At 36.3% G+C, this 25,519-nt stretch overlaps 2 protein-coding genes across 2 annotated transcripts; both read right to left on the bottom strand.

Annotated features, from left to right (window-relative positions):
* Positions 1-5,569: 5,569 nt before the first annotated feature.
* On the bottom strand, positions 5,570-10,499 carry LOC105262300 (ryncolin-4-like). Its single transcript, XM_059122449.1, has 6 exons — positions 10,282-10,499; positions 10,064-10,221; positions 9,971-9,991; positions 9,713-9,808; positions 7,376-7,819; positions 5,570-5,830 (listed from the first exon to the last, which is right to left on the bottom strand). The coding sequence occupies exons 1-6, from the start codon at positions 10,390-10,392 to the stop codon at positions 5,701-5,703; spliced, it is 960 nt and encodes a 319-aa protein (XP_058978432.1). The 5' UTR covers positions 10,393-10,499; the 3' UTR covers positions 5,570-5,700.
* A 7,194-nt stretch (positions 10,500-17,693) lies between these two features.
* On the bottom strand, positions 17,694-19,813 carry LOC105262311 (uncharacterized). Its single transcript, XM_059122444.1, has 3 exons — positions 19,653-19,813; positions 19,458-19,587; positions 17,694-17,809 (listed from the first exon to the last, which is right to left on the bottom strand). The coding sequence occupies exons 1-3, from the start codon at positions 19,747-19,749 to the stop codon at positions 17,722-17,724; spliced, it is 315 nt and encodes a 104-aa protein (XP_058978427.1). The 5' UTR covers positions 19,750-19,813; the 3' UTR covers positions 17,694-17,721.
* Positions 19,814-25,519: the final 5,706 nt, after the last annotated feature.

Below are 25,519 nucleotides of genomic sequence, written 5' to 3' on the forward strand. Positions count from 1 at the left end.
GATTCCTATTTCAAAGAAAACGTTTGGGACCTCATCAACATGAATTATGGAAAAGCAAAGGAACTCCTAGCGAATTTGGAAGAGGATGCCGAGCGAGAACCACAAAGGATAGTAAAGGAAGTTGAGCCCGAAATGCAGGGGTTAATGCTTGAATAACAATTTAAGGCCTTCCAAGAAGAAATGCAACAATTTATGTTAATGTTCGGGAAGAATTAAAGAGAAGATGGGGAGGAGAAGCAAACATTAATAGAAACACCACCAATGAGCTGTCAAGCGAATATCAAAATGAGCGCAATCATCTCCCAATTCAGGAAAAAGTAAACAAACCCTCAGATGTCGCTGTAAGCGATTTAGCTGGACTTTCTAAATATGCTTTGGATTACATGAAGTTATCGTGGGAAAAACATATGGATGAGATATGGAAATTGCATATCGAGCTCTCAACGGAGCATGGAATTGAAGAGGTAGACTTCGAAATTGAAGAACAATGTGACAGCAAAATGCAGGATATGATAAGAAAAATTAATGGTCTTAAAGTGGAGCCACGAGAGGTAGAACTAAAAAGAGTTCAAATACCATCCTTTAGTGGTCAGGTGGAGGAGTGGAGCTCATTTTACAATTTATTTAAAAAGATGATAGATAAAAACTCCAAATTACCAAAAGTACAAAAACTGTACTACCTCAAGACAAACCTAAAAGAAGAGGCGCTTCGGTTGGTGCAACATCTTCAAGCGACCGAGGCAAATTATGAGGCAGCATGGGAATTACTGGAAAAAAAGATATGGTAACGGGAGGATTTTATTCACTAAATTAGTGGATAGAATACTGGTATTTTCGGCGTTATCTTCTAATGAAAGATACAACTGGGCAAGATCAGCACAGGTCTGCCTCAGATGCTTAAACCACAACAATGATAAAAAATGTTGCAATGAAAGTAAATGCCAGAAGTGTGGAATGAATCACATCACAGTGATGCATTTGAAGAGAAGAGGGCATGCGAAAGCAATGAACACCAATACAACAACAAATTTTCTGCTAGTAATGGCCCAAGTTTGTATAAAATCACTAAATGGAGAATTTGTAACAGTCAAAGCGCTGAGACCAAGGATCACAGATTATATCCATATCAGAGGACGTCGCTCAACTGTGCCAGCTACCTAGGAAGAAGACTGAAATGAGGTTACAAGGCCTAGGAGAGACCGTAGTTGGCGTGGCGACATCGAAAGTTGCACTGGATCTACGGTCCAGATTTTTGAGCAATAGCTACCTAGGAAGAAGACTGAAGTGAGGTTACAAGGCCTAGGAGAGACCGTAGTTGGCGTGGCGAAATCGAAAGTTGCACTGGATATACGGCCCAGATTTTTGAGCAACATTAAGACTGTAGCAGAAGCACTAGTCCTTCCAGCACTTGCATCAGCACATCCTGACAGAAGGTTTCATTATGACTTGGAAAAATGGAGAAATGTACATTTAGCAGATTCGAATTTCAACAGCCCGGAAAGAATCGAATTAGTCATTGGCGCCGATCTTTACTCGCGAATATTGGAAGAAAGAGTTCGCCATGATGACAAAACACGAAGTTAGGATGGATTTTATTGGGAACGATAGTGATGAATCCTGGATTAAACATAGCAAAATCGGCAGCAACAACAACAATTGAGAGATTCTGGGAAATAGAGGGAATAGAAAACGAATACTGTCTTAAACTATATGAAGAACCCACACGCAGCGAAAATTCAGGAAGATTTGTCGTGCGTTTGCCATTGATTGAAGAAGAGGATTTAGGAGATTCATATCAAAGTGCGATGGCGAGGTTTATAAGCTTGGAAAAAATATTAGAAGATAACGCGGAACAATGGACGAGCTCATACCTATGGGTCAAATGGTAAAGGTGGATCCAAGAAAGAAGGCTTTGTATTACATGCCGAATCAAGCAGTGGTACGTGAAACAAGTCTAGCCACAAAAGTTAGAGTGGTGTTTGATGCTTCATTAAGAACTTCAAAAGGGAAGTCTCTGAATCACATACTTCACGCGGGAGCATGGCTTCAAGAAGATGTATTTGAAATAGTAAAAAAGTGGAGATTGTGTAAGTTTGTCATCTCAGCTGATGTGGAGAAAATGTTTCGTCAGATTAAAGTTGAAAAAGAAGATTTTTTAAGAAAACGGATATCAAACTCTCCCGACGTAAGCGGGAGAGCGGTAAAATTGAATGAAGAAAATGAAGTGCAGCGAATAGAAGAAGTCGAATGTTTGAAAACATTGGGATTACAATGGAATCCACAGATCGACTGCTTTACATTCAGCATGCAATTAAAAAAGAAGACAAGTTGACAAAACGAATAGATCGGCTGACACCAGCCACGATAACAGCAATTATGGATAAGACAAAAAGAATGGCACGTTCCATTGGACGAGAATTTTAATGGAGATTGGAGGCAGTTTAAATACAGTCTGCCTGCACTAGAAAATTTAAGGATTCCAAGATGGTTTGGAATATTGGAAGGCAAAACTGGACAGTTACATGGGTATTGCAGATGCTTCCGTAAAGGTATATGCAACAGTGATATACTTTAAGGTAAATTCCCAGGTGACCATGGTGGCTGCAAAAAGCAAGGTAATCCCAGTAAAACCTAATCTGGAACTTTGTGCAACACATCTATTGACTAAACTACTACAGAAGACTAAAGGAGTATTGAAGTCAGCAACACTAACTTATGCGTGGAGTGATTCCATGATTTCCTTGGCATAGATTGCCAACTCTAAAAACAAGGATAAGTTCATAAAAACAAGAGTGATCGATATTTTGGAAAGAATAGCCAAGTGAAAGTCAAAGGAGGATCCAGCAGATATGATTTCAATAGACAACCATGATATTTGGTACCAATTATCAAATACAGCCCAGAAATACCTCTACCAAATTCTATAAGGGTCAGTTCAGGTTTGGACATAGCTCCCATATATCTCCTCAACCGATTTCGGGTTAATTGTGCACCAAATATCCAATATTAGTCTAAATGACCTGAATTTTGCACATGTGACCGAATTCAGTCTAGAAGCAAGTACATCAAATTTATCAAATTTGGAGTAAATCAGTTCAGATATAGCCAAAGCTCCCATATATATGTGTTTCATCCGATTTGGGGTTGAAGTCCCTCACATGCGTAATATGCACTCCACAAGAAAGATATTTGGTACCGGATATCAAATACAGTCCAGAAATACCTCTGCTAAATTCAATTCAAAATCGGTTCAGATTTGGATATAGCTTCCATATATATCTTCAACCGATTTCGGGTTAATTGTCCACCAAATGGCCAATATCAGTCCAAATGACCTGAATTTTGGTACATCCAATCGAATTCTATCTAGAAGCAAGTACATTGAATCTGGAATAATCGGCTCGTATATAGCTATAGCTCCCATATGTGTGTTTTCAGTCCCTCACATGCGTAATATTCATTCGACAACAATGATATTTGGTATCAGTTATCAGATACAGCCCAGAAATACCTCTGCCAAATTTTGTCAAGATCGGTTCAGATTGGATACAACAAAAATCGAAAGAGGCTATATGCATAAGCCATATTTCCAGCTATCTCATAAATGCAGAAACCACTTCAGCAATTTAAGTAGGATTCGAAGCGACAAGAAACGTCACACTGGCAGTGAATTGAAATTACGTATATCTATGTTGGCCATTTGGCGCACAATTAACCCGAAATCGGTTGAGGATAAAAATTTAACCGATTCTCAGAAATGGTTTTTTGGTATGTTGCAAAATTTGAAGGTTTTATGTGGGGCAGGTACCAGAAGGAGTGGACCGATATCTTCCATCTTCAAACCACACCTTGGGTTAATGAAAATATTGTGATGTGTATAATTTAAAGTCGATCGGACTCTTACATCACATTTTAGAAGTGTATTAAATATTCAAAATTTTAACTTTTTTTTGGTGGGAAGGGGTTGGAGGTTTACTTGAAGGAGTGAACCGATATAGTCCATTTACGCACCTGCTGTAGCACTGATGCAAATATTAGGATTTGTTAAGTTGCAGCAAAATCGGAATTTTCTTTCTCTTTATGTGCAGTAAATTATTTTCTTTGAAAATCTTGACATTTTGTGGGGGAGGTACCATAAAGAGTGGACCGATATTGTCCATCTCCGAACTCAATGTAAGTTTGACAATAACATTACGATGTACCAAGTTTGGATCAAATCGAAATATCCCTTCGAGAGTTATCATGCGCAGCAGACAGCCAGAAAGACTGACGGACGAACGTTCATCGCTACATCGACTCCAAATTTTCTGAAACGGATTTTGTCCAACAAGGCCTAGGATCTCAAAGCGTTCTTTGGCTGAGGCACATTTTGGCCGTATCAAATGATATATCCCCTTTTTAGCCATATTACTGAGGGTATAAAAACATTTTTATTTGACGTAAGGAAAGGGGGAATTGCTTTAACACCCCCCCCCCCCCCCCAAATTTCAAATTAAACTACCTTTCTTGTTGTACCATGGCAAGAGCTATTTCATGTGACATGGTTGCCAATTATGGTATTATATCAAAGTAGGTGATGCCAGTTTCAACGGCGTTACTTTTGCCGCCACCAACATCCACACAATTGAAAGCCTTTATGATGGCGTGAGGCGTGGCGTGGCGTGTTTCAATGGCTAAACCTAAAGAGCCAGCAAAGTTTTTATACCCTCCACCCTTCTATGGTGGGTATATTAGCTAGTTTTGTCATTCCGTTTGTAACTCCTCGAAATATTCATGATAGATCCTACAATGTATATATATTCTGGATCAGCGTATAATTGTAAGACGCTTTAGCGATGTCCGTCTGTCTGTTCAAAACACGCTGTCTTTCGAACGAGATAGAGATCGAAGGCTAACATTTTGCACACATGTGTATTTTCCCCATAGGCAGGTTAGGCTCGTAAATGGGCCATGTCGGCCCGCTTTTTCGTATAGCCGCCATATAACGGTATCTTCCGATATTCGGTATTTAGAGAATTTTAAGCGACATTATTCACCGGAATTTTTTACTCGTTATAATTTCCCAGGAAATTTGAAACTACAACTTATTTTTTTTTATTTTATTTTATTTTTTTAATTGCATCGAGGCTTTATCAATTAATTAACAATTTTAATTTGTGGTAAATAAGACAAGAGGTATCTCTGCTCGTTCAAGTGGGCCTACCTGATAGTTGGCAAGTTTTCAGAGGCTATTGACTTTGGAAATAAACAAAACAATGTATTGTTTACAACGAAAAAAAGAAAACGGAAATAAATTCAGTTTTCAAAAATGTGTCAGCAATTCCTACCGCCAATTCTACTCATCTTCAACACCTGTTATTGACATGAAAAAAAAAATAACCGGTTTGTTTCGCAAAATGAAGAGCAATGTTGGGGTTGGTTCTTCTTGGAAACCGTAGCTAGAGTGTTACGTAAGACTTAAGTGAGTATTTTAGCAAAGTGACCTAGTGACCTTGAAGAAATAATTTACTGTTAGCCCATCTCACCTTGCTTGGGCTCGAGAGATTATTGTTGATTTCAGATAAAAAACTTCTGTTGCTTTTCGTTCCATTTAAATATATATTTTTGTAGTTCTTTGAAAATATTTACACAACCTTCAAAACAACCAGCTACACAATTGATGAATGAGGACAAACATGCTTCAGATAACTGTGCCGCAGTTTAATTCTTCACTTTAGGACGTATCAACATTTCGGCATATTTCAATGAATAGTAAAAGCCTTTCCAGTTTAACCAGACAACACCAATGTTAAATGCTTCCTCCGTTTGCTTATATGGACCTGTTAGATGACTAAAAAATCAATAAGATTAATAATAAGCATGGTAAACGAAAAAAAAAAATTCGACCGGACCGAACTTTTTAATACCCTCCATCCATGGTAGAAAAATACAGGTAGATGCATCAACACTTGGGAACATTGATATGTCAAAAAGTTTTTTTAAAAATAAGTAGATTTTTATATGTTTTCTTATACGACGTCACTCGGAGGTTATTATAATTCCCGTCTTTCAACAATTTTTACAAATTTAAATAATTTTTCATTCAAAATTTTCCATTTCAAAATTGGTTTGACAGTTCATTGTCCCAGCAGCTGTGTCGATGCGTCTACCTATATTTTTGTACCATGCCTCCACCACCATTTGGAAAGTAACAGCACGTTTACACATAAATGGAGATTTGGATTAAGATTGCCATATCCATTACTTATCCTTCAAATGAATCCCTTTAAGGTAGATTAACCCATGGTAAACATAGTCTGTCACAGGAAATAGCTATTCCCCTAGAAACGTTGGCATAAAATTGTCAAAATTCCAAATATCGGAATATACTATTTTATATGGGACCTATGCGAAAACCTGGACTTATATTTATGTTGTGTGTGTGTGTGTGTGTGGAAGCAAATTTTTAGCCAGTCCACTGGGAGCTGAACCGAAAATTATCATCAAAATACCAAATGTGGGGAGATAACTTCGAACTTGACCCAAACGCTGACAAAAGACAGAAATTACATACCGTTTGGACTCTGGCGTGATTGCAACAAAAGGCCTAACCGACGGACGGACGGACGGAAATGGCAAAATCGTTTTGGATCAAGAATGTATATCCTTATCGGATCTTAAATGAATATTTCGATGAGAAATGAAAAACTGCACATACCCTCCATACCATGTATGGTGGAGGGCATGGTACAATAAAAAGGTGAGGTAGAGCTACCAGCTGATTACAATTTTTTTTTCTAAAGGTGGAAGTACATTAAGCACATATTTGGCTGGCTTAAGTCATCGAATGGCTTCTTCGTAGAGTAACAAAGGAGTTTTAGATCGACTTAGTTCGATTTTCTCCCTAGGCCCCGTTTGTCCATTTTCGAAGAAGCCAGCCGTTGACTTAAGTCAGCCGAATAAGCGCTTTATGTATTCCCACCTTAAGTGTATCCGACCGTGCTGCCAATATTCTATATGTTTCGTTCTAAAATATCCAGAAACCGGAATATTTTCAAAAACAATGATTGGAAGAAACGTAAATGGCGGGACGCGCATTCTAGATATTAACCCGTTTTGCTATGGAATTGAAATTGTTTAAACACTGGAGATCACTTTTTTTTTCAGGAAAAATCCAGGTATTTCATCGATTTTCCACGCTTTTTAACTCATTTTAAAAATGAGGAAAATTAACAAATAAATGGAAACAATTCGTGGCATATAATTTTGAATAGTTTTTACAGCAAGCGGGCATAGCTTCAGGGCTGTATTATTGTAGTTTTATGAACCTCTTCTACCTCATTATTGTACCATGGTTGGAGGGTATCTAAAAAAATTAAACATAACATTTACACACCTGTCATAACATTTATCAAACCACCAGGCGCCGTTCCACTTTTGAGCACAACTGACATAGCCATTATCATTGTCCTTGTCCCTAGTACTGAATTGTTGGCCTCTATGATATGCCATGGCATCTCCAGCATTCCCACTATAATCACCCAGTATTGTAATTTTATAGTTTTGCCCTTCATCGGCAATTTGAAAGCCATCATAGAGAGCGTAACGTTCTTCGCCTTCCCAATCTCTTAAAATTATTTTAAGTTCTATGTTCTCAGCGGATGTGGTCAATTGATGCAATTTTTCTAGACCAATGAAAAATTCGCCATTCGGACGATTTCCAAATCCCGTTTTGTATTCAGTCCAATTACGGTAAAAATCAACAGAGCCATCCATGCGCCTGAGTATTGTTGTCCAACTTTGCGGAGAATTCGATGTGGAATTTGACAAGGAAGATAACCTGTAATGTACATCACGTTTAAGTAGAGAAAAAAATATTACGAAAGTAAAAATAGAATGCAGTAGACAGTTGAAAAAAATGGATAAAAATATGTGTTTAATTTCGACGAAACCGACGCCTATTGACCAAATACATCAGAAACGGAGGAGAAATGTTAAGAAAAGCTATAAATACTCAGGCTTCCATTCGTCTATATAAAATTGAGGTCTTGAGTTAAAAAAAAACTTGAGGTGCAAGTACATTAAGGCTTCTTCGTAAAAAAAACAAAGACTCGTAGGGTGAACAAGTACAAATTATGAGTCGAAATCGAACTAAGTCAACCTAAAACTCCTTTGTTTTTTTTAGAAGAAGAAAAAGCCAGCCGAAGACTTAAGCCAGTCAAAGAAGCTCTTTACAGGGTGAGATGAAAAAACCGAAACTACCAACTTTAGACTGCTTTCATTTCTAAGCCACTCGTCCGACAGCTGTTAAAATTATTCCAGTGACAGCTCATTATATTGTTTACAAGTGTACAAAAGCATTTTGGTGAGAATTTTCCATAACAGAAGTTATTCGTGATGGAATCCAAACGTGATAAGGTGATTTCTTTATATTTGGCTGGAAAACACAAGTGGCTATCGTTAGAGCCCTCCAGCATTTAAATGTGAATAAAATAATTTTGTGCGCTCGTTACCGCGATACTGGTAGCTTAGCCCGACGTCAAGGAAGTGGACGGAAGAAAACAGCAACATCAGCAGAAATGGTTCGAAAAGAAGAAGAAAATTGAAACCCGCGTCGCAGTGGCCGAAAAGTGGCTCGTGAGCTAAACATATCGTAATATTCCATTCGGCAAATATTGAAAAATGAGCTCGGGGTAAAGCCATTGAAATTCCAAAAAGTGCAAGAACTTACACCGCAACAGAAACAGAAAGAAAATAGACTCAAAAGAGCTAAACAGTTGCTGCGCTTGCCCGAAAATGGTGAACTGCCAATGAGAAAACTTTCGTTGTCGACAGCAGTTTGTAAACAAACAAAATGATCGTGTTTTCCTGCCAAAGAGGTCAGCTGAAAATGGGCACCTTCGGTTGGCCGGCCACCAGAACTCAAGCGCCCGCCATGGTGATGGTGTGGGCTGCCATAACAGCCGATGGTCGCTCTTCGCTCGTATTAATCGACCAATGAATCAGAATAATTGCCGAATATTATCGCGAAAATATTCTATATTCGGGTGTATTAAAGCCTTGGGCACGCAAACATTTTGGCCGCAGACCTTGGACATTTCAACAGGACTCTGGACCCAAAAATGGTTACAAAGTGTGGTTCCTCGCTTCATTTCCAGCGCACAATGGCCACTAAAAACCTCCGGATACCAAACCGTTGGACTCCGTTGTGTCTGGAGTATATTGGAAAGCAAGATTGGCACTAAAAAATACCAAAGTGTAGATCGTCTCAAGCAAGCGCTTCGCCGGGAATGGGCCAAAATACCGCAGAACAACATTCGGGCAGCGGGTGATGGTTTCATTGGCCGTTTGAAGGCCATAATTCGTGCCAAAGGTGACCAAATCCAACAAATCTACACTTATTCTAAAATTTGATGCTATTTCCGACAAATTGTTGTTTTCATTCAATAAAATTAAAAAAAAAATTTAAATTATGGCGTTTGACTTTGTTGCAGTATTTTTTTTTTTATCTCACTTGCACCTTAAGGTCCAAAGTTGTGAATAAATTATGTAGAGAAGAAGAATTTGTAGAATTAAGCTCTAGAATTTGGAATAGTGGCCCATTTTATTTATTAACAGAAATGGTATTGGGCTTGATATCCTCCTTTTTTTTGCCTCTGCCATTATGGCCAAATGAACGAGAATAGGTTGGAACATTTATTCAATGACATAGAGAAAACATTTTTGTACATACCCATTACTGGTTTCCACGGTCCACTTGCTCAGACTAGTAAGCATCCCTTGGGAATGATTCATTATTTGTTTTATTTCAATCCCTTGTTGCTGTTGGCTGAAAAAAAGAAAAACCACAAAATATTAAATATATGAATATATAGCCCGATTTGGGGCAATTCTTCGGTCACAATAAATGCCTTGGCAGAGGTTTTATTGTTCAGTGATATGGCCATGATATTCCCCCTTTGGAATTGACAGGGGAAATCAATACACCTACATTTTTGTTAAGTCGTCAATTCTGAAATAAAAAGTGATATTTGAAGTCTAGCTACTCTCTTCTTTTTCTCGTTTTTTTATCTCAAATACCCACTTTTGGTTCACATCGGCAATATGGGTTTTCATATCAGCAATTTGGGTTTTCATATCTGCAATATTGCTGTTCAACTTTTGCGTTTCCACCAACAGGGTATTCACTTTTAGAAATAAGTTCTTCCACAAAATCAAACGATGCTCATCTTCATGGGGATTCTAAAATTTGTTTCAAAAGACGTAACAATAACTCAAATGTTATTATTGTCTTCAACTCACATAGTACTCCTCTTGGGGAGGGGTGCTGCTGGAATTGGTATCTGCGCCATAAACTGCATTATCGAAGATTAATATTTTCAATATAAAAGCAATCACAAGAATTGATTTCATTTTGTTTCCGATTATCTGCAACAATGAAGATTCCGATAGAAACTGGCGAATTATGAGACTACAAATCGTTGCAATCAGTTGTGTTCTTATCAAAAAGGGAGTGCCCCTGGAAGGTGCCTTTGTTTGGAAATACTTTTCCTCATGCTGTAAAAATTAATCAATTGTGTTCTTATCAAAAAGGGAGTGACCCTGGAAGGCGCCTTTTCCTCATGCTGTATGTGTTCAAGTGGAAGGAGCTAAGAAGGAATCTTAAACTCTTGCTCATATGTCAGCCATAGGAAATTGCCATTTAAGAGTTGAGAAATTTGGGGGCAAAGTTCTCTTTTTTTACACTCTCACAAATACTCAGTTCTCAGTTCTCTAAGGCAAATTTACAGGAGAGCAAGGGCCACAAAACATATAGATATGTGTGTGTGTGTGTAAATTCTTTGAATGCAATTATGTCAAAAATTAGACAAAAAAAAAACTAGAAAAAAGAGAGAGAGAAATATGAGAGAACAGCTTTGCGAGGAGAGATGATCAGTGTGGTTTATTATTTGTTACCTTTTGATAATCAGAGGGATTTTCGTTTGTCAATGATCTAATGCTCAATGGAGAGTGGACTCCACTCCACTGTATTTTGACTTTGGATTGAAGGAAAATTTGACCTGCACAAAGTGGGAATGTTGATTTAGACATTTCCTAGAAAATCGACAAGTTCCATTCACTTGTCATTCATACAACGAATGTCTTTCATTGCCTCTAATCTCTTTTGGAATCCCAACAGACAAGTTAAGCTATAATTTTAGTTTTTTTTTTTCTTTCAATGAATGGTGTTATTTTTTTTTTTTTGGTCCCTCTCTCACCCCAACAACAGTGTATGAATGACTCATTCTGAAATAGCAAATATGACGTTAAAACTTGATGCAAAAAACGCCATTTGAAATGCTAATTCTGAGATTAAAATCTCTTACATTTGGACATGAGGGGTGAATACAGGGTGAGATAAAACAAAACTGCAACAAAGTCAAACGAAATAATTTTTAATTTTTTTTCTTTAAATTTTATTGAATGAAAGCAAAAAATGTCGGAGATAGCATCACATTTTAGAATAAGTTTAGATTTGTTCGAATTGGACACATTTGGCACGAATTATGGCCTTCAAACGGCCAATGAAATCGACGACACACGCTGCCCGAATGTTGCGCTGCGCTATTTTTGGCCCATTCCCGTCGAAGCGCTTTCATGAGGTTATCGACACTTTTGTAGTTTTTAGTGCCAACCTTACTTTCCAAAATACTGCAGACACAACGGAGTCCAACGGATTGGTATCCGGAGGTTTTGATGGCCAGTGTGCGCTGGAAATGAAACGAGGAACCTCATTTTGTAACCATTCTTGGGTGGCGCCTCCTAAGTCCTGCTCGAATGTCCAAGGGCTGCGGCCAAAATGTTTGCATGCCCAAGGCTTTAATACACCCTCCAGAATATTTTCGCGTTAATATTCGGCATTTATTCTGATGCCACGGTCGGACCTGCACAGACAACTTCCTGTCGTAGGCGATTGCGAACTTCAAATGCCAAATTTGAAACAATTCCGGTGAATAATGTCACTAAATTCATCAAAATACCGAAAATCGGAAGAAGAATGGTTCAGATGGCAGACCTTATGTATGTATGGAAGAAGGCAAATGAAGAGCTCCATGCAAAAAAAAAAAAATATATGAAGCCTACAGTGAAGCACGTTGGTGGGTCAGTAATGATGTGGCGTTCATTTTCAGCCTCTGGACCTGGTGTATTTTATTAAGGGGTATTATGGAACAGATTATGTACTTTAAAGCTGGGAATACATAAAGCGCTTATTTGACTGGCTTAAGTCATCGGCTGGCTTCATCGTAGAGTAACAAAGGAGTTTTAGGTTGACTTAGTTCGATTTTGACCCTAGGCTCCTTTGTTCATTTCCGAAGAAGCCAGCCAAATAAGCGCTTTATGTATTCCCAGCTTAAGATTTTGAAAAAAGTTTGCCACGGCCTTGGCGAAGTTTATTAATTTTTGTTTTTTAAAGACAATGATCCGAAAACCAGGGCTTATAAAGTGTGGTCATGGCTGCTATATAATTGTCGCCACGTCATGGACACACCAGCCCAGACTCGTCCAGACATAAGCCCCATAGAGAATTTATGCAGCTATCTCGATGGAAAAATCCGCCAGCATACCATATCTTGAAGTTCTGAACAAAAGTTTTGTTGGAAGAATGGCAAATAATTGGACCTAGCTTTTGCTCAAATAGGCTACAAATGGTAGATAAAAGCAGAGGAGTACATACAAAATATTAAGCAAGTCGAAAATGCTGTGTGTGTTGTCGAGGATACTAAGGATAAATTACTAGCGGCTAAGCAGGAGGCAGAACGCAAGGGCTAGCCTTGAAGGCGATAATAAGACAACTTAGTGATGAGTTGTCTTGTGCAAAAAGAAACCGAAACTTGCAGCTGAAACCGAACTTGACGGGTTGGCTGCTAATCTAGAAGCTGGAGAAGAGAAAGATGGAAGGATATTTCTGCTGGAGGCTGATATATTGCAACTTAAAGAAGATTTGCTCATATCGCAGAAAGCATCCAAAATCGAGGCTGATGAATTGGCTGCAAAATTAGTGGTTAATGTCAACGAAGATATGATGGTTGAAGAGGTTTATATGGAAGACCCAATTACCACAAAAAGAATCATCTCCCTGGAAAGCGGGACACAGGGAGATTGGATTGGAACTCGAAGATAAGCTGTTTGTCAGTGAGATGAGAAGACTACGAAGAAAAGCAATCTGTGTCGTTGGAATAATAAGATGCTGGAAGACGGTCAAGTTCTGATGAAGTTGCCTAGTGGAAGTGGTACAGCGAGTAAAATACAAGCCGGAGTGACAGAAAATTATGAATGCTGGAACTATAAACTGTCCAAAGTCGGTAAGATGGCACTGCCAGAGAAGGATGAGAACTTTGGTCACAGAAAGAAAACAACACAAAAAATTCGGCTTCAACCTGGAAGTGTAAGACAACAGACAAAGAAAGACCGGCTGGAAAGATGGAGGAGTTACTTGGGTGGTAGATGAACAGCTTCCTGGAAAGCGGGACACAGGGAGATTGGATTGGAAGTCGAAGATAAGCTGTTTGTCAGTGAGATGAGAAGACTACGAAGAAAAGCAATCTGTGTCGCTGGAATAATAAGATGCTGGAAGACGGTCAAGTTCTGATGCAGATGCCTAGTGGAACTGGTGCAGCGAGTAAAATACAAGCCGGAATGACAGAAAATTATGAACGCTGGAACGATAAACTGTCCAAAGTCGGTAAGAAGGCGCTGCCAGAGAAGGATGAGAACTTTGGACACAGAATAAAAAAACAACACAAAAAATTCGGCTTCAACCTGGAAGTGTAAGACAACAGACAAAGAGAGACCGGCTGGAAAGATGGAGGAGTTAAGGTGCAAGTACATAACAAGCTTGAAGTCATGGCTAGGCATATTAATGTCAAATTATAATGGAAAACGATGGCAGGATTTTAGTGCGGCTCTGTAATCCCTTTATGAAATGTCATAAAATATGCCTAGCCATGACTTCAAGCTTCTTATGTACTTAGACCCTTACTTGGGTGCTAGCTTCTTTTCTCTTAAAATGTCAATTCTCTTAGAACTCTTAGAAATGTTCGTATTTGTATTTTTTATATTTTATATGTATTTTTGCCCCTGCCAAGAATGTTTAGGGATAAGTAAACATGTTTTTATAATAAAAGAGAATAGCGGGGCTACCTAGTGTAGATGAGAGGGATTTGTTAAACAGGGATCTTTCTGTAAGACAAATACTTTAAATTATACGAAGTGTACGAGTTTGACTTTGACATTGTTTTCTTTTTTTCAATGTTTGTTTTTTTTTTTTCGTTCAATTGGCTCGAGTCTTATCAAAACCAATTTACCCAGTTAGGTAACTAGCTTTTGGTAGGTATTTTAATAGAAACAAAAATAAACTCTTGACAACCATTTGATGATTGTGCCTTAATTAATTTGAGTACATCCTCAAATGCAGTTGTTGGGGCAGATATTCCTACAATTAGTTTGGTTTTTACAGATATTAGATGTGGCAGCTTTTTCAAAAGGCCTTCAAAGTGAGACAGCAGAGTTCCGTGCAGACGTTGGTGGAATCTGCAATAAAATTAAAGATAATTGAATTTTGGGCAACGCAGCTGGATAAACCGCACAAAAGGCAGCTGGATGCACAAACTGATTCGCGACGCCCAGATGATATGGCACTAAATGGAAAGTTGGGTAAAGGAAAATTACTTCTAGACGCAAATGCTCTCGGGACGTGGATTTTTGAGTAAATACACCCATAAAGTGGGGGAAATGCGACACACCATACGGCATATTCGAGGAAACGGAGTTCAATCCAAAAGAAGGTGGAATCTGCAATAAAATTAGAGACCATAGAGTTTTGGACAACGCAGGTGGATAAACCGCACAGAAGGTAGATGGATGGACAAACTGACTCACGACGCCCAGATGATATTGCACAAAAAGGAAAGTAGGGTAAAGGAAAATTACTTCTAGACGCAAATGCTCTCGGGACATGGATATTTGCGTAAATACACCCATAAAATGTGGGGAAATGCGACACACCATACGGCATATACGAGGAAACGGAGTTCAATCCAAAAGGAGGTGGAATCTGCAATAAAACTGGAGACAATTGAGTTTTTGGACAACGCAGGTGGATAAAAAGCACAAAAGGTAGATGGACGGACAAACTGACTCACGACGCCCAGATTATATGGCACAGAGAGGAAAGTAGGGTAAAGGAAAATTACTTCTAGACGCAAATGCTCACACCCATAAAATGGGGGGAAATGCGACACACCATACGGCATATACGAGGAAACGGAGTTCAATCCAAAAGGAGGTGGAATCTGCAATAAAATTAGAGACAATTGAGTTTTTGGACAACGCAGGTGAATAAACAGAACAAAAGGTAGATGGATGGACAAACTGACTCACGACGCCCAGATGATATGGCACAAAGAGGAAAGTTGGGTAAAGGAAAATTACTTCTAGACGCAAATGCTCTCGGGACATGGATATTTGCGTAAATACACCCATAAAATGGGGGAAATGCGACACACCATACGGCATATACGAGAATACAAAACACACCTTATTTTGGTGTGGACGCTGGGAAAATATGCGCGAGATGTTGGAATTAGATATTAACCCATAATCGTGTGAAAATCTCATTGAAAAAATTATGCATAGTGAGAGAATCTTGGAATTGGTAATAGTATTTGTCGAAGGTGTGTGCTAAAAGCAAAGAAAAATAAGTAAAAAAGCTGTAAGTTCAACCGCGCCGAACTTTGAATACCCTCCACCATTTGGAACGAATTTGGCAATTTTCAAATTATCAAAAACTCAAAATTTTCTGTCGTAGGCTGTAGTACCCATTGCGAACTTCATATACAAAATTTGAAACAATTCCGGAGAATAATGTCGCTTAAATCATTAAAATACCGAAAATCGGGAGATACCGTTATATGGGAGCTATACGAAGACGTTGCCCTGCACAGACAATTTTCTGTCTTAGGCTGTAGTATCCATTACGAACTTCATATACAAAATTTGAAACAATTCCGGAGAATAATGTCGCTTAAATCATTAAAATACCGAAAATCGGGAGATACCGTTATATGGGAGCTATACGAAGACGTTGCCCTGCACAGACAATTTCCTGTCGTAGGCTGAAGTATCCATTACGAACTTTAAATACCAAAATTGAAACAATTGCGCTGGATAATTTTGCTAAAATCATCAAAATACCGAATATCAGGAGGTATCGTTATATGGGGGCTTTACGAAGACGAGGACCTGCACAGACAATTTTTTGTTATAGGCTCTAGTATCCATTACGAACTTCAAATACGAAATTTAAAACAATTCCGGTGAATAATGTAGCTAAAATCATCAAAATTCCGAATATCGGGGTCTACACTTATATGGGGGCTATATGAAGACGAGGGCCTGCACAGATAATTTTCTGTCATAGGCTGTAATATCCATTACGAACTTCAAATACGAAATTTGAAACAATTCCGGAGAATAAAGTCGCTAAAATCATAGAAATACTGAAAATTGGGAGATACCGTTAAATGGGGGCTATACCAAAACGTGGACCTGCACAGGCAATTTTCTATCATAGGCTGTAGTATCCATTACGAACTTCAAATACCAAATTTGAAACAATTCCGGTGAATAATGTCGTTTAAATCATCAAAATACCGAATATCGGGAGGTACCGTATTATGGGGGCCATACGAAGACGTGGACCTGCACAGACAATTTTCCGTCATGGGCTGTAGTATCCATTACGAACTTCAAATACCAATTTTGAAATAATTCCGGAGAATAATGTCGCTAAAATCATCGAAATACTGAAAATTGGGAGATACCGTTAAATGGGGGCTATTCCAAAACCTGGACCTGCATAGATAATTTCCTGTCGTAGGCTGTAGTATCTATTACGAACTTCAAGTACCAATTTTGGAACAATTCCGGAGAATAATGTCGTTGAAATCATCAAAATACAGAATATAGGGAGGTACCATTATATGGGGGCTATACGAAGACTTGGACCTGCACAGATAATTTTCTGTCATAGGCTGTACTATCCATTACTAAATTCAAATACCAAATTTCAAACAATTCCGGTAAATAATGGCGCTAAAATCATCAAAATACCGAATATAGGGAGGTACCGTTATATGGGAGCTATACGATGACGTGAATATGTAGGAACAATTTTCTATCCTAGGCTATAGTACCCCTTTTGAATTTCAAATATTAAATTTGAAACAATTCCGGTGAATAATGTCGCTAAAATCATCAAAATTCCGAATATCGGGAGGTACTGTTATATGGGGGCCATGCGAAGACGTCGACTTGCACAGACAATTTTCTGTCATGGGCTGTAGTATTTATTTCGAACTTCAAATATTAAATTTGAATCTTCTCCGGTCAATAAAGTCGCTGAAATCATCAAAATACCGAATATCGGGAGGTACCGTTAAATGGGGGCTATAGGAAGACGTGGACCGGCACAGACAATTTCTTGTCATAGGCTGTAGTATTTATTTCGAACTTCAAATACCAAATTTTAAACAATTCCGGTGAATAATGTCTCTAAAATCATCAAAATTCCGAATATCGGGAGGTACTGTTATATGGGGGCCATACGAAGGCGTCGACTTGCACAGACAATTTCCTGTCATTTCGAATTTAAATTAAGAAAACTCCAAAAAAAATTGTTTGATCTCCTTTTATTTCGTTTGTCTAAAATTGATAATCACAGTTGGTGCAGCAACGCGGGAAGGGTTGAGTAACATCCACCACACCGCATGTGGGCATACCTCTGGGACAGCTGTAAATAACATAAAAAAAAATTATTTTTTCGATAATTTCTCATTTGGATTTGATCACAAATCATTGTGATTTCATTCACAATAAGCATTTTGACAATTAATCTAATGATCAGCTGTGACAAATGTCAGAGTTATACGACGTTAACGCCATGGTAGAAGAATACAGGTAGTCAAATCAAAACAGCTGCTGGGACAATGAACTGCCAAACCAATTTTGGAATTGAAATTTTCGAATAAAAAAATAACGAAATTTGTAAAAATTATTGAAAAATGCATCTCATAATAACCTCCGACTGGGGTCGTATAAGAAAACATGTAAAAATTCACTTATTTTTGAACATAACATTTAAAAAAATTTTGACATAACAATGTTGCCAAGCGTTGATGCATCTGCTTGTATTCTTCTGCCGATAGATTTATACCCCCAGCCTAGAGTTATGATTATAAGCTTCATGGATATTCAGAGTGTTGACCCTTTGTGTGGTGGGAGGTACCACAAGGAGTGGACCGATATCTTCCATCTTCACACCACACCCTGGGTTAATGAAAATATTGTGATGTGTCTAATTTGAAGAGAACTAGATGCTTATTTCGGATTTTATGATCGTTTTGGTTACTCAAAAATTTCATCCTTTGTGGGAGAGGTACTAGAAGGAGTGGACCGATATATTCCATCTTCACAGCAGATCTTGTGTTAGCAAAAATAATGGGATGTGTGAAATATGAAGAGAACCGGAGGCTCAAATCGGATTTTATGATCGTTTTAGTTATTCAAAATTTTGACCCTTTGTGGGGGAGCTACCAGAAGGAATGGTCCGATCTCTACCATCCTTATGACAGGTTTTGTGTTGTTGGAAATATTGAGATGTACCAAGTCCAAATGGAATCGGATGTTAATTTCGTGTTTTATGAGCTTCATAGATATTCAGAATTTAGACCCTTTGTGGGGGAGGTACCAGAAGGAGTGGACCGAAATATCCTATCTTCCCACCAGATCTTGGGCTAATAAATATATTGTGATGTGTGTCATTTGAAGAGAACCGGAGGCTTATTACGGATTTTATGATCGTTTTGGTTATTCAAAACTTTCACCCTTTGTGGGGGAGCTACCAGAAGGAGTGGTCCGATCTCTACCATCTTCACAGCAGATCTTGTGTTGATGGAAATATTGAGCTGTACCAAGTCTGAATGGAATCGGATTGTAATTTCGTGTTTTATGAGCTTCATAGATATTCGGAATTTTGACCCTTTGTGGGGGAGGTACCAGAAGGAGTGAACCGATGTATTCCATTTTCACACCAGACCTAGGTTTAATAAAAATATTGTGATGTGTGATATTTTAAGCCCATCGGGTTCTTACATCACATTTTGTAAGAGTTGTAATTATTCAAAATTTTGACACTTTGTGGGGTAAGTACTTGACGGAGTGCACCGATTTTGTTCATTTTCGCACCTGCTGTAGCACTGATGCAAATATTAGGTTTCGCAAAGGTAGAGCAAAATCGGAGTTAGAGAAAAGTCTTTTATGTGCTCTCACCTTAAGTGTTTTGATAATCGCCCATGTTAAGGTAGTACCTATTTATTGTTCCGCCAGATCTCGTAATAAATAAACTAAATATATTTTTTTTGTAACATTAAAATACTTACTAGGTCACATCGATAACATAATCCTCGCGACAGAATACTTTGAAGCATTCATAACGAACTGTTGGATGCAGTGTCTCATTGACTTTTATTGTCAGCTTATGCTGATCCCAGTAGCAGTGATCGTCGAGAGCTTAAAAATAAGAGGATCCACATAAAAAAAAAAATTGCTCAAAAATACTCTATTTTTTTACTCACTGGGATGTTTTCTATTTCCAAAGCTACGGAAACCCTGACTGGCCGCCAATGCAACCAAAGCCAGGAGCACGAAAATTAGGTATTGCTGCTTACACATTCTGCTGGAAACTGATATATTTTTTGGAAGAGAGGTGGAGTCTTAATTAAATGAAAATGCGTTATGAATTCGAAAATCTATTTCGAAACAGTTTCGTACAACTACAACAACATTGAATCTAACTTATCGCCTAGGTTAACCCACTGACCCAGCGTTTTTCGGATTAATCTCAAATATGTTATTATGAATTTGTTTGTAATTGCCTAATAATTGGAAGCTTATCAAAAGCCTGGACATGTTTGCTTTCAAAAACAAAAAATAATATAAATTTTGAACTCTTCAGAGCCATACAAATATTTCAAAATTAAAAAAAAAAATCCAATATTTTTCCCCTTTAAATATCTCAACACAAATATGGGCTAAAAACCCCGAAATGTTGATATTTAAGGAGTTATGGCCATTTTAAAATATGCTATTTTTCCTCTTTAAATATCTCAACACAAATATGGGTTAAAAACCCCGAAATGTTGATATTTAAGGAGTTATGGCCATTTTAAAATATGCTATTTTTCCTCTTTAAATATCTCAACACAAAAAGAGGTTAAAACCCCCGAAATGTTGATATTTAAGGAGTTATGGCCATTTTAAAATATGCTATTTTTCCTCTTTAAATATCTCAACACAAAAATGGGTTAAAAACTCCGAAATGTTGATATTTAAGGAGTTATGGCCATTTTAAAATATGCTATTTTTCCTCTTTAAGTATCTCAACACAAAAATGGGTAAAAAACTCCGAAATGTTGATATTTAAGGAGTTATGGCCATTTCAAAATATGCTATTTTTCCTCTTTAAGTATCTCAACACAAAAATGGGTTACAAACTCCGAAATGTTGATATTTAAGGAGTTATGGCCATTTTAAAATATGCTGTTTTTCCTCTTTAAATATCTCAACACAAAAATGGGTTAAAAATCCCGAAATGTTGATATTTAAGGAGTTATGGCCATTTTAAAATATGCTATTTTTCCTCTTTAAATATCTCAACACAAATATGGGCTAAAAACCCCGAAATGTTGATATTTAAGGAGTTATGGCCATTTTAAAATATGCTATTTTTCCTCTTTAAATATCTCAACACAAAAATGGGTTAAAAACTCCGAAATGTTGATATTTAAGGAGTTATGGCCATTTTAAAATATGCTATTTTTCCTCTTTAAGTATCTCAACACAAAAATGGGTAAAAAACTCCGAAATGTTGATATTTAAGGAGTTATGGCCATTTCAAAATATGCTATTTTTCCTCTTTAAGTATCTCAACACAAAAATGGGTAAAAAACTCCGAAATGTTGATATTTAAGGAGTTATGGCCATTTCAAAATATGCTATTTTTCCTCTTTAAGTATCTCAACACAAAAATGGGTTACAAACTCCGAAATGTTGATATTTAAGGAGTTATGGCCATTTTAAAATATGCTATTTTTCCTCTTTAAATATCTCAACACAAAAATGGGTTAAAAACTCCGAAATGTTGATATTTAAGGAGTTATGGCCATTTTAAAATATGCTATTTTTCCTCTTTAAATATCTCAACACAAATATGGGCTAAAAACCCCGAAATGTTGATATTTAAGGAGTTATGGCCATTTTAAAATATGCTATTTTTCCTCTTTAAATATCTCAACACAAAAATGGGTTAAAAACTCCGAAATGTTGATATTTAAGGAGTTATGGCCATTTTAAAATATGCTATTTTTCCTCTTTAAGTATCTCAACACAAAAATGGGTAAAAAACTCCGAAATGTTGATATTTAAGGAGTTATGGCCATTTCAAAATATGCTATTTTTCCTCTTTAAGTATCTCAACACAAAAATGGGTTACAAACTCCGAAATGTTGATATTTAAGGAGTTATGGCCATTTTAAAATATGCTATTTTTCCTCTTTAAATATCTCAACACAAAAATGGGTTAAAAACTCCGAAATGTTGATATTTAAGGAGTTATGGCCATTTTAAAATATGCTATTTTTCCTCTTTAAGTATCTCAACACAAAAATGGGTTACAAACTCCGAAATGTTGATATTTAAGGAGTTATGGCCATTTTAAAATATGCTATTTTTCCTCTTTAAATATCTCAACACAAAAATGGGTTAAAAACTCCGAAATGTTGATATTTAAGGAGTTATGGCCATTTTAAAATATGCTATTTTTCCTCTTTAAATATCTCAACACAAAAATGGGTTAAAAACTCCGAAATGTTGATATTTAAGGAGTTATGGCCATTTTAAAATATGCTATTTTTCCTCTTTAAATATCTCAACACAAAAATGGGTTAAAAACTCCGAAATGTTGATATTTAAGGAGTTATGGTCATTTTAAAATATGCTATTTTTCCTCTTTAAATATCTCAACACAAAAATGGGTTAAAAACCCCGAAATGTTGATATTTAAGGAGTTATGGCCATTTTAAAATATGCTATTTTTCCTCTTTAAATATCTCAACACAAATATGGGCTAAAAACCCCGAAATGTTGATATTTAAGGAGTTATGGCCATTTTAAAATATGCTATTTTTCCTCTTTAAATATCTCAACACAAATATGGGCTAAAAACCCCGAAATGTTGATATTTAAGGAGTTATGGCCATTTTAAAATATGCTATTTTTCCTCTTTAAATATCTCAACACAAATATGGGCTAAAAACCCCGAAATGTTGATATTTAAGGAGTTATGGCCATTTTAAAATATGCTATTTTCCTCTTTAAATATCTCAACACAAAAATGGGTTAAACACCCCGAAATGTTGATATTTAAGGAGTTATGGCCATTTTAAAATATGCTATTTTTCCTCTTTAAATATCTCAACACAAATATGGGCTAAAAACCCCGAAATGTTGATATTTAAGGAGTTATGGCCATTTTAAAATATGCTATTTTCCTCTTTAAATATCTCAACACAAATATGGGCTAAAAACCCCGAAATGTTGATATTTAAGGAGTTATGGCCATTTTAAAATATGCTATTTTTCCTCTTTAAATATCTCAACACAAATATGGGCTAAAAACCCCGAAATGTTGATATTTAAGGAGTTATGGCCATTTTAAAATATGCTATTTTTCCTCTTTAAATATCTCAACACAAATATGGGCTAAAAACCCCGAAATGTTGATATTTAAGGAGTTATGGCCATTTTAAAATATGCTATTTTTCCTCTTTAAATATCTCAACACAAAAATGGGTTAAACACCCCGAAATGTTGATATTTAAGGAGTTATGGCCATTTTAAAATATGCTATTTTTCCTCTTTAAATATCTCAACACAAAAATTGGTTAAACACCCCGAAATGTTGATATTTAAGGAGTTATGGCCATTTTAAAATATGCTATTTTTCCTCTTTAAATATCTCAACACAAATATGGGCTAAAAACCCCGAAATGTTGATATTTAAGGAGTTATGGCCATTTTAAAATATGCTATTTTTCCTCTTTAAATATCTCAACACAAAAATGGGTTAAACACCCCGAAATGTTGATATTTAAGGAGTTATGGCCATTTTAAAATATGCTATTTTTCCTCTTTAAATATCTCAACACAAATATGGGCTAAAAACCCCGAAATGTTGATATTTAAGGAGTTATGGGCCATTTTAAAATATGCTATTTTTCCTCTTTAAATATCTCAACACAAATATGGGCTAAAACCCCGAAATGTTGATATTTAAGGAGTTATGGCCATTTTAAAATATGCTATTTTTCCTCTTTAAATATCTCAACACAAATATGGGCTAAAAACCCCGAAATGTTGATATTTAAGGAGTTATGGCCATTTTAAAATATGCTATTTTTCCTCTTTAAATATCTCAACACAAATATGGGCTAAAAACCCCGAAATGTTGATATTTAAGGAGTTATGGCCATTTTAAAATATGCTATTTTTCCTCTTTAAATATCTCAACACAAAAATGGGTTAAACACCCCGAAATGTTGATATTTAAGGAGTTATGGCCATTTTAAAATATGCTATTTTTCCTCTTTAAATATCTCAACACAAATATGGGCTAAAAACCCCGAAATGTTGATATTTAAGGAGTTATGGCCATTTTAAAATATGCTATTTTTCCTCTTTAAATATCTCAACACAAATATGGGCTAAAAACCCCGAAATGTTGATATTTAAGGAGTTATGGCCATTTTAAAATATGCTATTTTTCCTCTTTAAATATCTCAACACAAATATGGGCTAAAAACCCCGAAATGTTGATATTTAAGGAGTTATGGCCATTTTAAAATATGCTATTTTTCCTCTTTAAATATCTCAACACAAAAATGGGTTAAACACCCCGAAATGTTGATATTTAAGGAGTTATGGCCATTTTAAAATATGCTATTTTTCCTCTTTAAATATCTCAACACAAAAATGGGTTAAACACCCCGAAATGTTGATATTTAAGGAGTTATGGCCATTTTAAAATATGCTATTTTTCCTCTTTAAATATCTCAACACAAATATGGGCTAAAAACCCCGAAATGTTGATATTTAAGGAGTTATGGCCATTTTAAAATATGCTATTTTTCCTCTTTAAATATCTCAACACAAAAATGGGTTAAACACCCCGAAATGTTGATATTTAAGGAGTTATGGCCATTTAAAATATGCTATTTTTCCTCTTTAAATATCTCAACACAAATATGGGCTAAAAACCCCGAAATGTTGATATTTAAGGAGTTATGGCCATTTTAAAATATGCTATTTTTCCTCTTTAAATATCTCAACACAAATATGGGCTAAAAACCCCGAAATGTTGATATTTAAGGAGTTATGGCCATTTTAAAATATGCTATTTTTCCTCTTTAAATATCTCAACACAAATATGGGCTAAAAACCCCGAAATGTTGATATTTAAGGAGTTATGGCCATTTTAAAATATGCTATTTTCCTCTTTAAATATCTCAACACAAAAATGGGTTAAACACCCCGAAATGTTGATATTTAAGGAGTTATGGCCATTTTAAAATATGCTATTTTTCCTCTTTAAATATCTCAATACAAATATGGGCTAAAACCCCGAAATGTTGATATTTAAGGAGTTATGGCCATTTAAAATATGCTATTTTTCCTCTTTAAATATCTCAACACAAAAATGGGTTAAACACCCGAAATGTTGATATTTAAGGAGTTATGGCCATTTTAAAATATGCTATTTTCCTCTTTAAATATCTCAACACAAATATGGGCTAAAAACCCCGAAATGTTGATATTTAAGGAGTTATGGCCATTTTAAAATATGCTATTTTTCCTCTTTAAATATCTCAACACAAAAATGGGTTAAACACCCCGAAATGTTGATATTTAAGGAGTTATGGCCATTTTAAAATATGCTATTTTTCCTCTTTAAATATCTCAACACAAATATGGGCTAAAAACCCCGAAATGTTGATATTTAAGGAGTTATGGCCATTTTAAAATATGCTATTTTTCCTCTTTAAATATCTCAACACAAATATGGGCTAAAACCCCGAAATGTTGATATTTAAGGAGTTATGGCCATTTTAAAATATGCTATTTTTCCTCTTTAAATATCTCAACACAAATATGGGCTAAAAACCCCGAAATGTTGATATTTAAGGAGTTATGGCCATTTTAAAATATGCTATTTTTCCTCTTTAAATATCTCAACACAAAAATGGGTTAAACACCCCGAAATGTTGATATTAAGGAGTTATGGCCATTTTAAAATATGCTATTTTTCCTCTTTAAATATCTCAACACAAAAATGGGTTAAACACCCCGAAATGTTGATATTTAAGGAGTTATGGCCATTTTAAAATAT

This window comes from Musca domestica, unplaced genomic scaffold (genome assembly GCF_030504385.1).
Source record: "Musca domestica strain aabys unplaced genomic scaffold, Musca_domestica.polishedcontigs.V.1.1 20, whole genome shotgun sequence".
In the NCBI taxonomy this organism is placed as follows: Eukaryota; Metazoa; Arthropoda; class Insecta; order Diptera; family Muscidae; genus Musca; species Musca domestica.

Excerpts from the sequence above, each read along its gene's own strand:
- LOC105262300 (XM_059122449.1), bottom strand. The coding sequence starts at position 10,392 with ATGAAATCAATTCTTGTGATTGCTTTTATATTGAAAATATTAATCTTC. Across the intron at positions 9,809-9,970 it reads ATTGACGACTTAACAAAAAT|CCAACAGCAACAAGGGATTG; the intron begins GTAGGTGTATTG and ends TCTTTTTTTCAG. Across the intron at positions 5,831-7,375 it reads TTTGATAAATGTTATGACAG|TCATCTAACAGGTCCATATA; the intron begins GTGTGTAAATGT and ends TTGATTTTTTAG.
- LOC105262311 (XM_059122444.1), bottom strand. The coding sequence starts at position 19,749 with ATGTGTAAGCAGCAATACCTAATTTTCGTGCTCCTGGCTTTGGTTGCA. Across the intron at positions 19,588-19,652 it reads TGGAAATAGAAAACATCCCA|CTCTCGACGATCACTGCTAC; the intron begins GTGAGTAAAAAA and ends CTTATTTTTAAG. Across the intron at positions 17,810-19,457 it reads TATGTTATCGATGTGACCTA|CTGTCCCAGAGGTATGCCCA; the intron begins GTAAGTATTTTA and ends TGTTATTTACAG.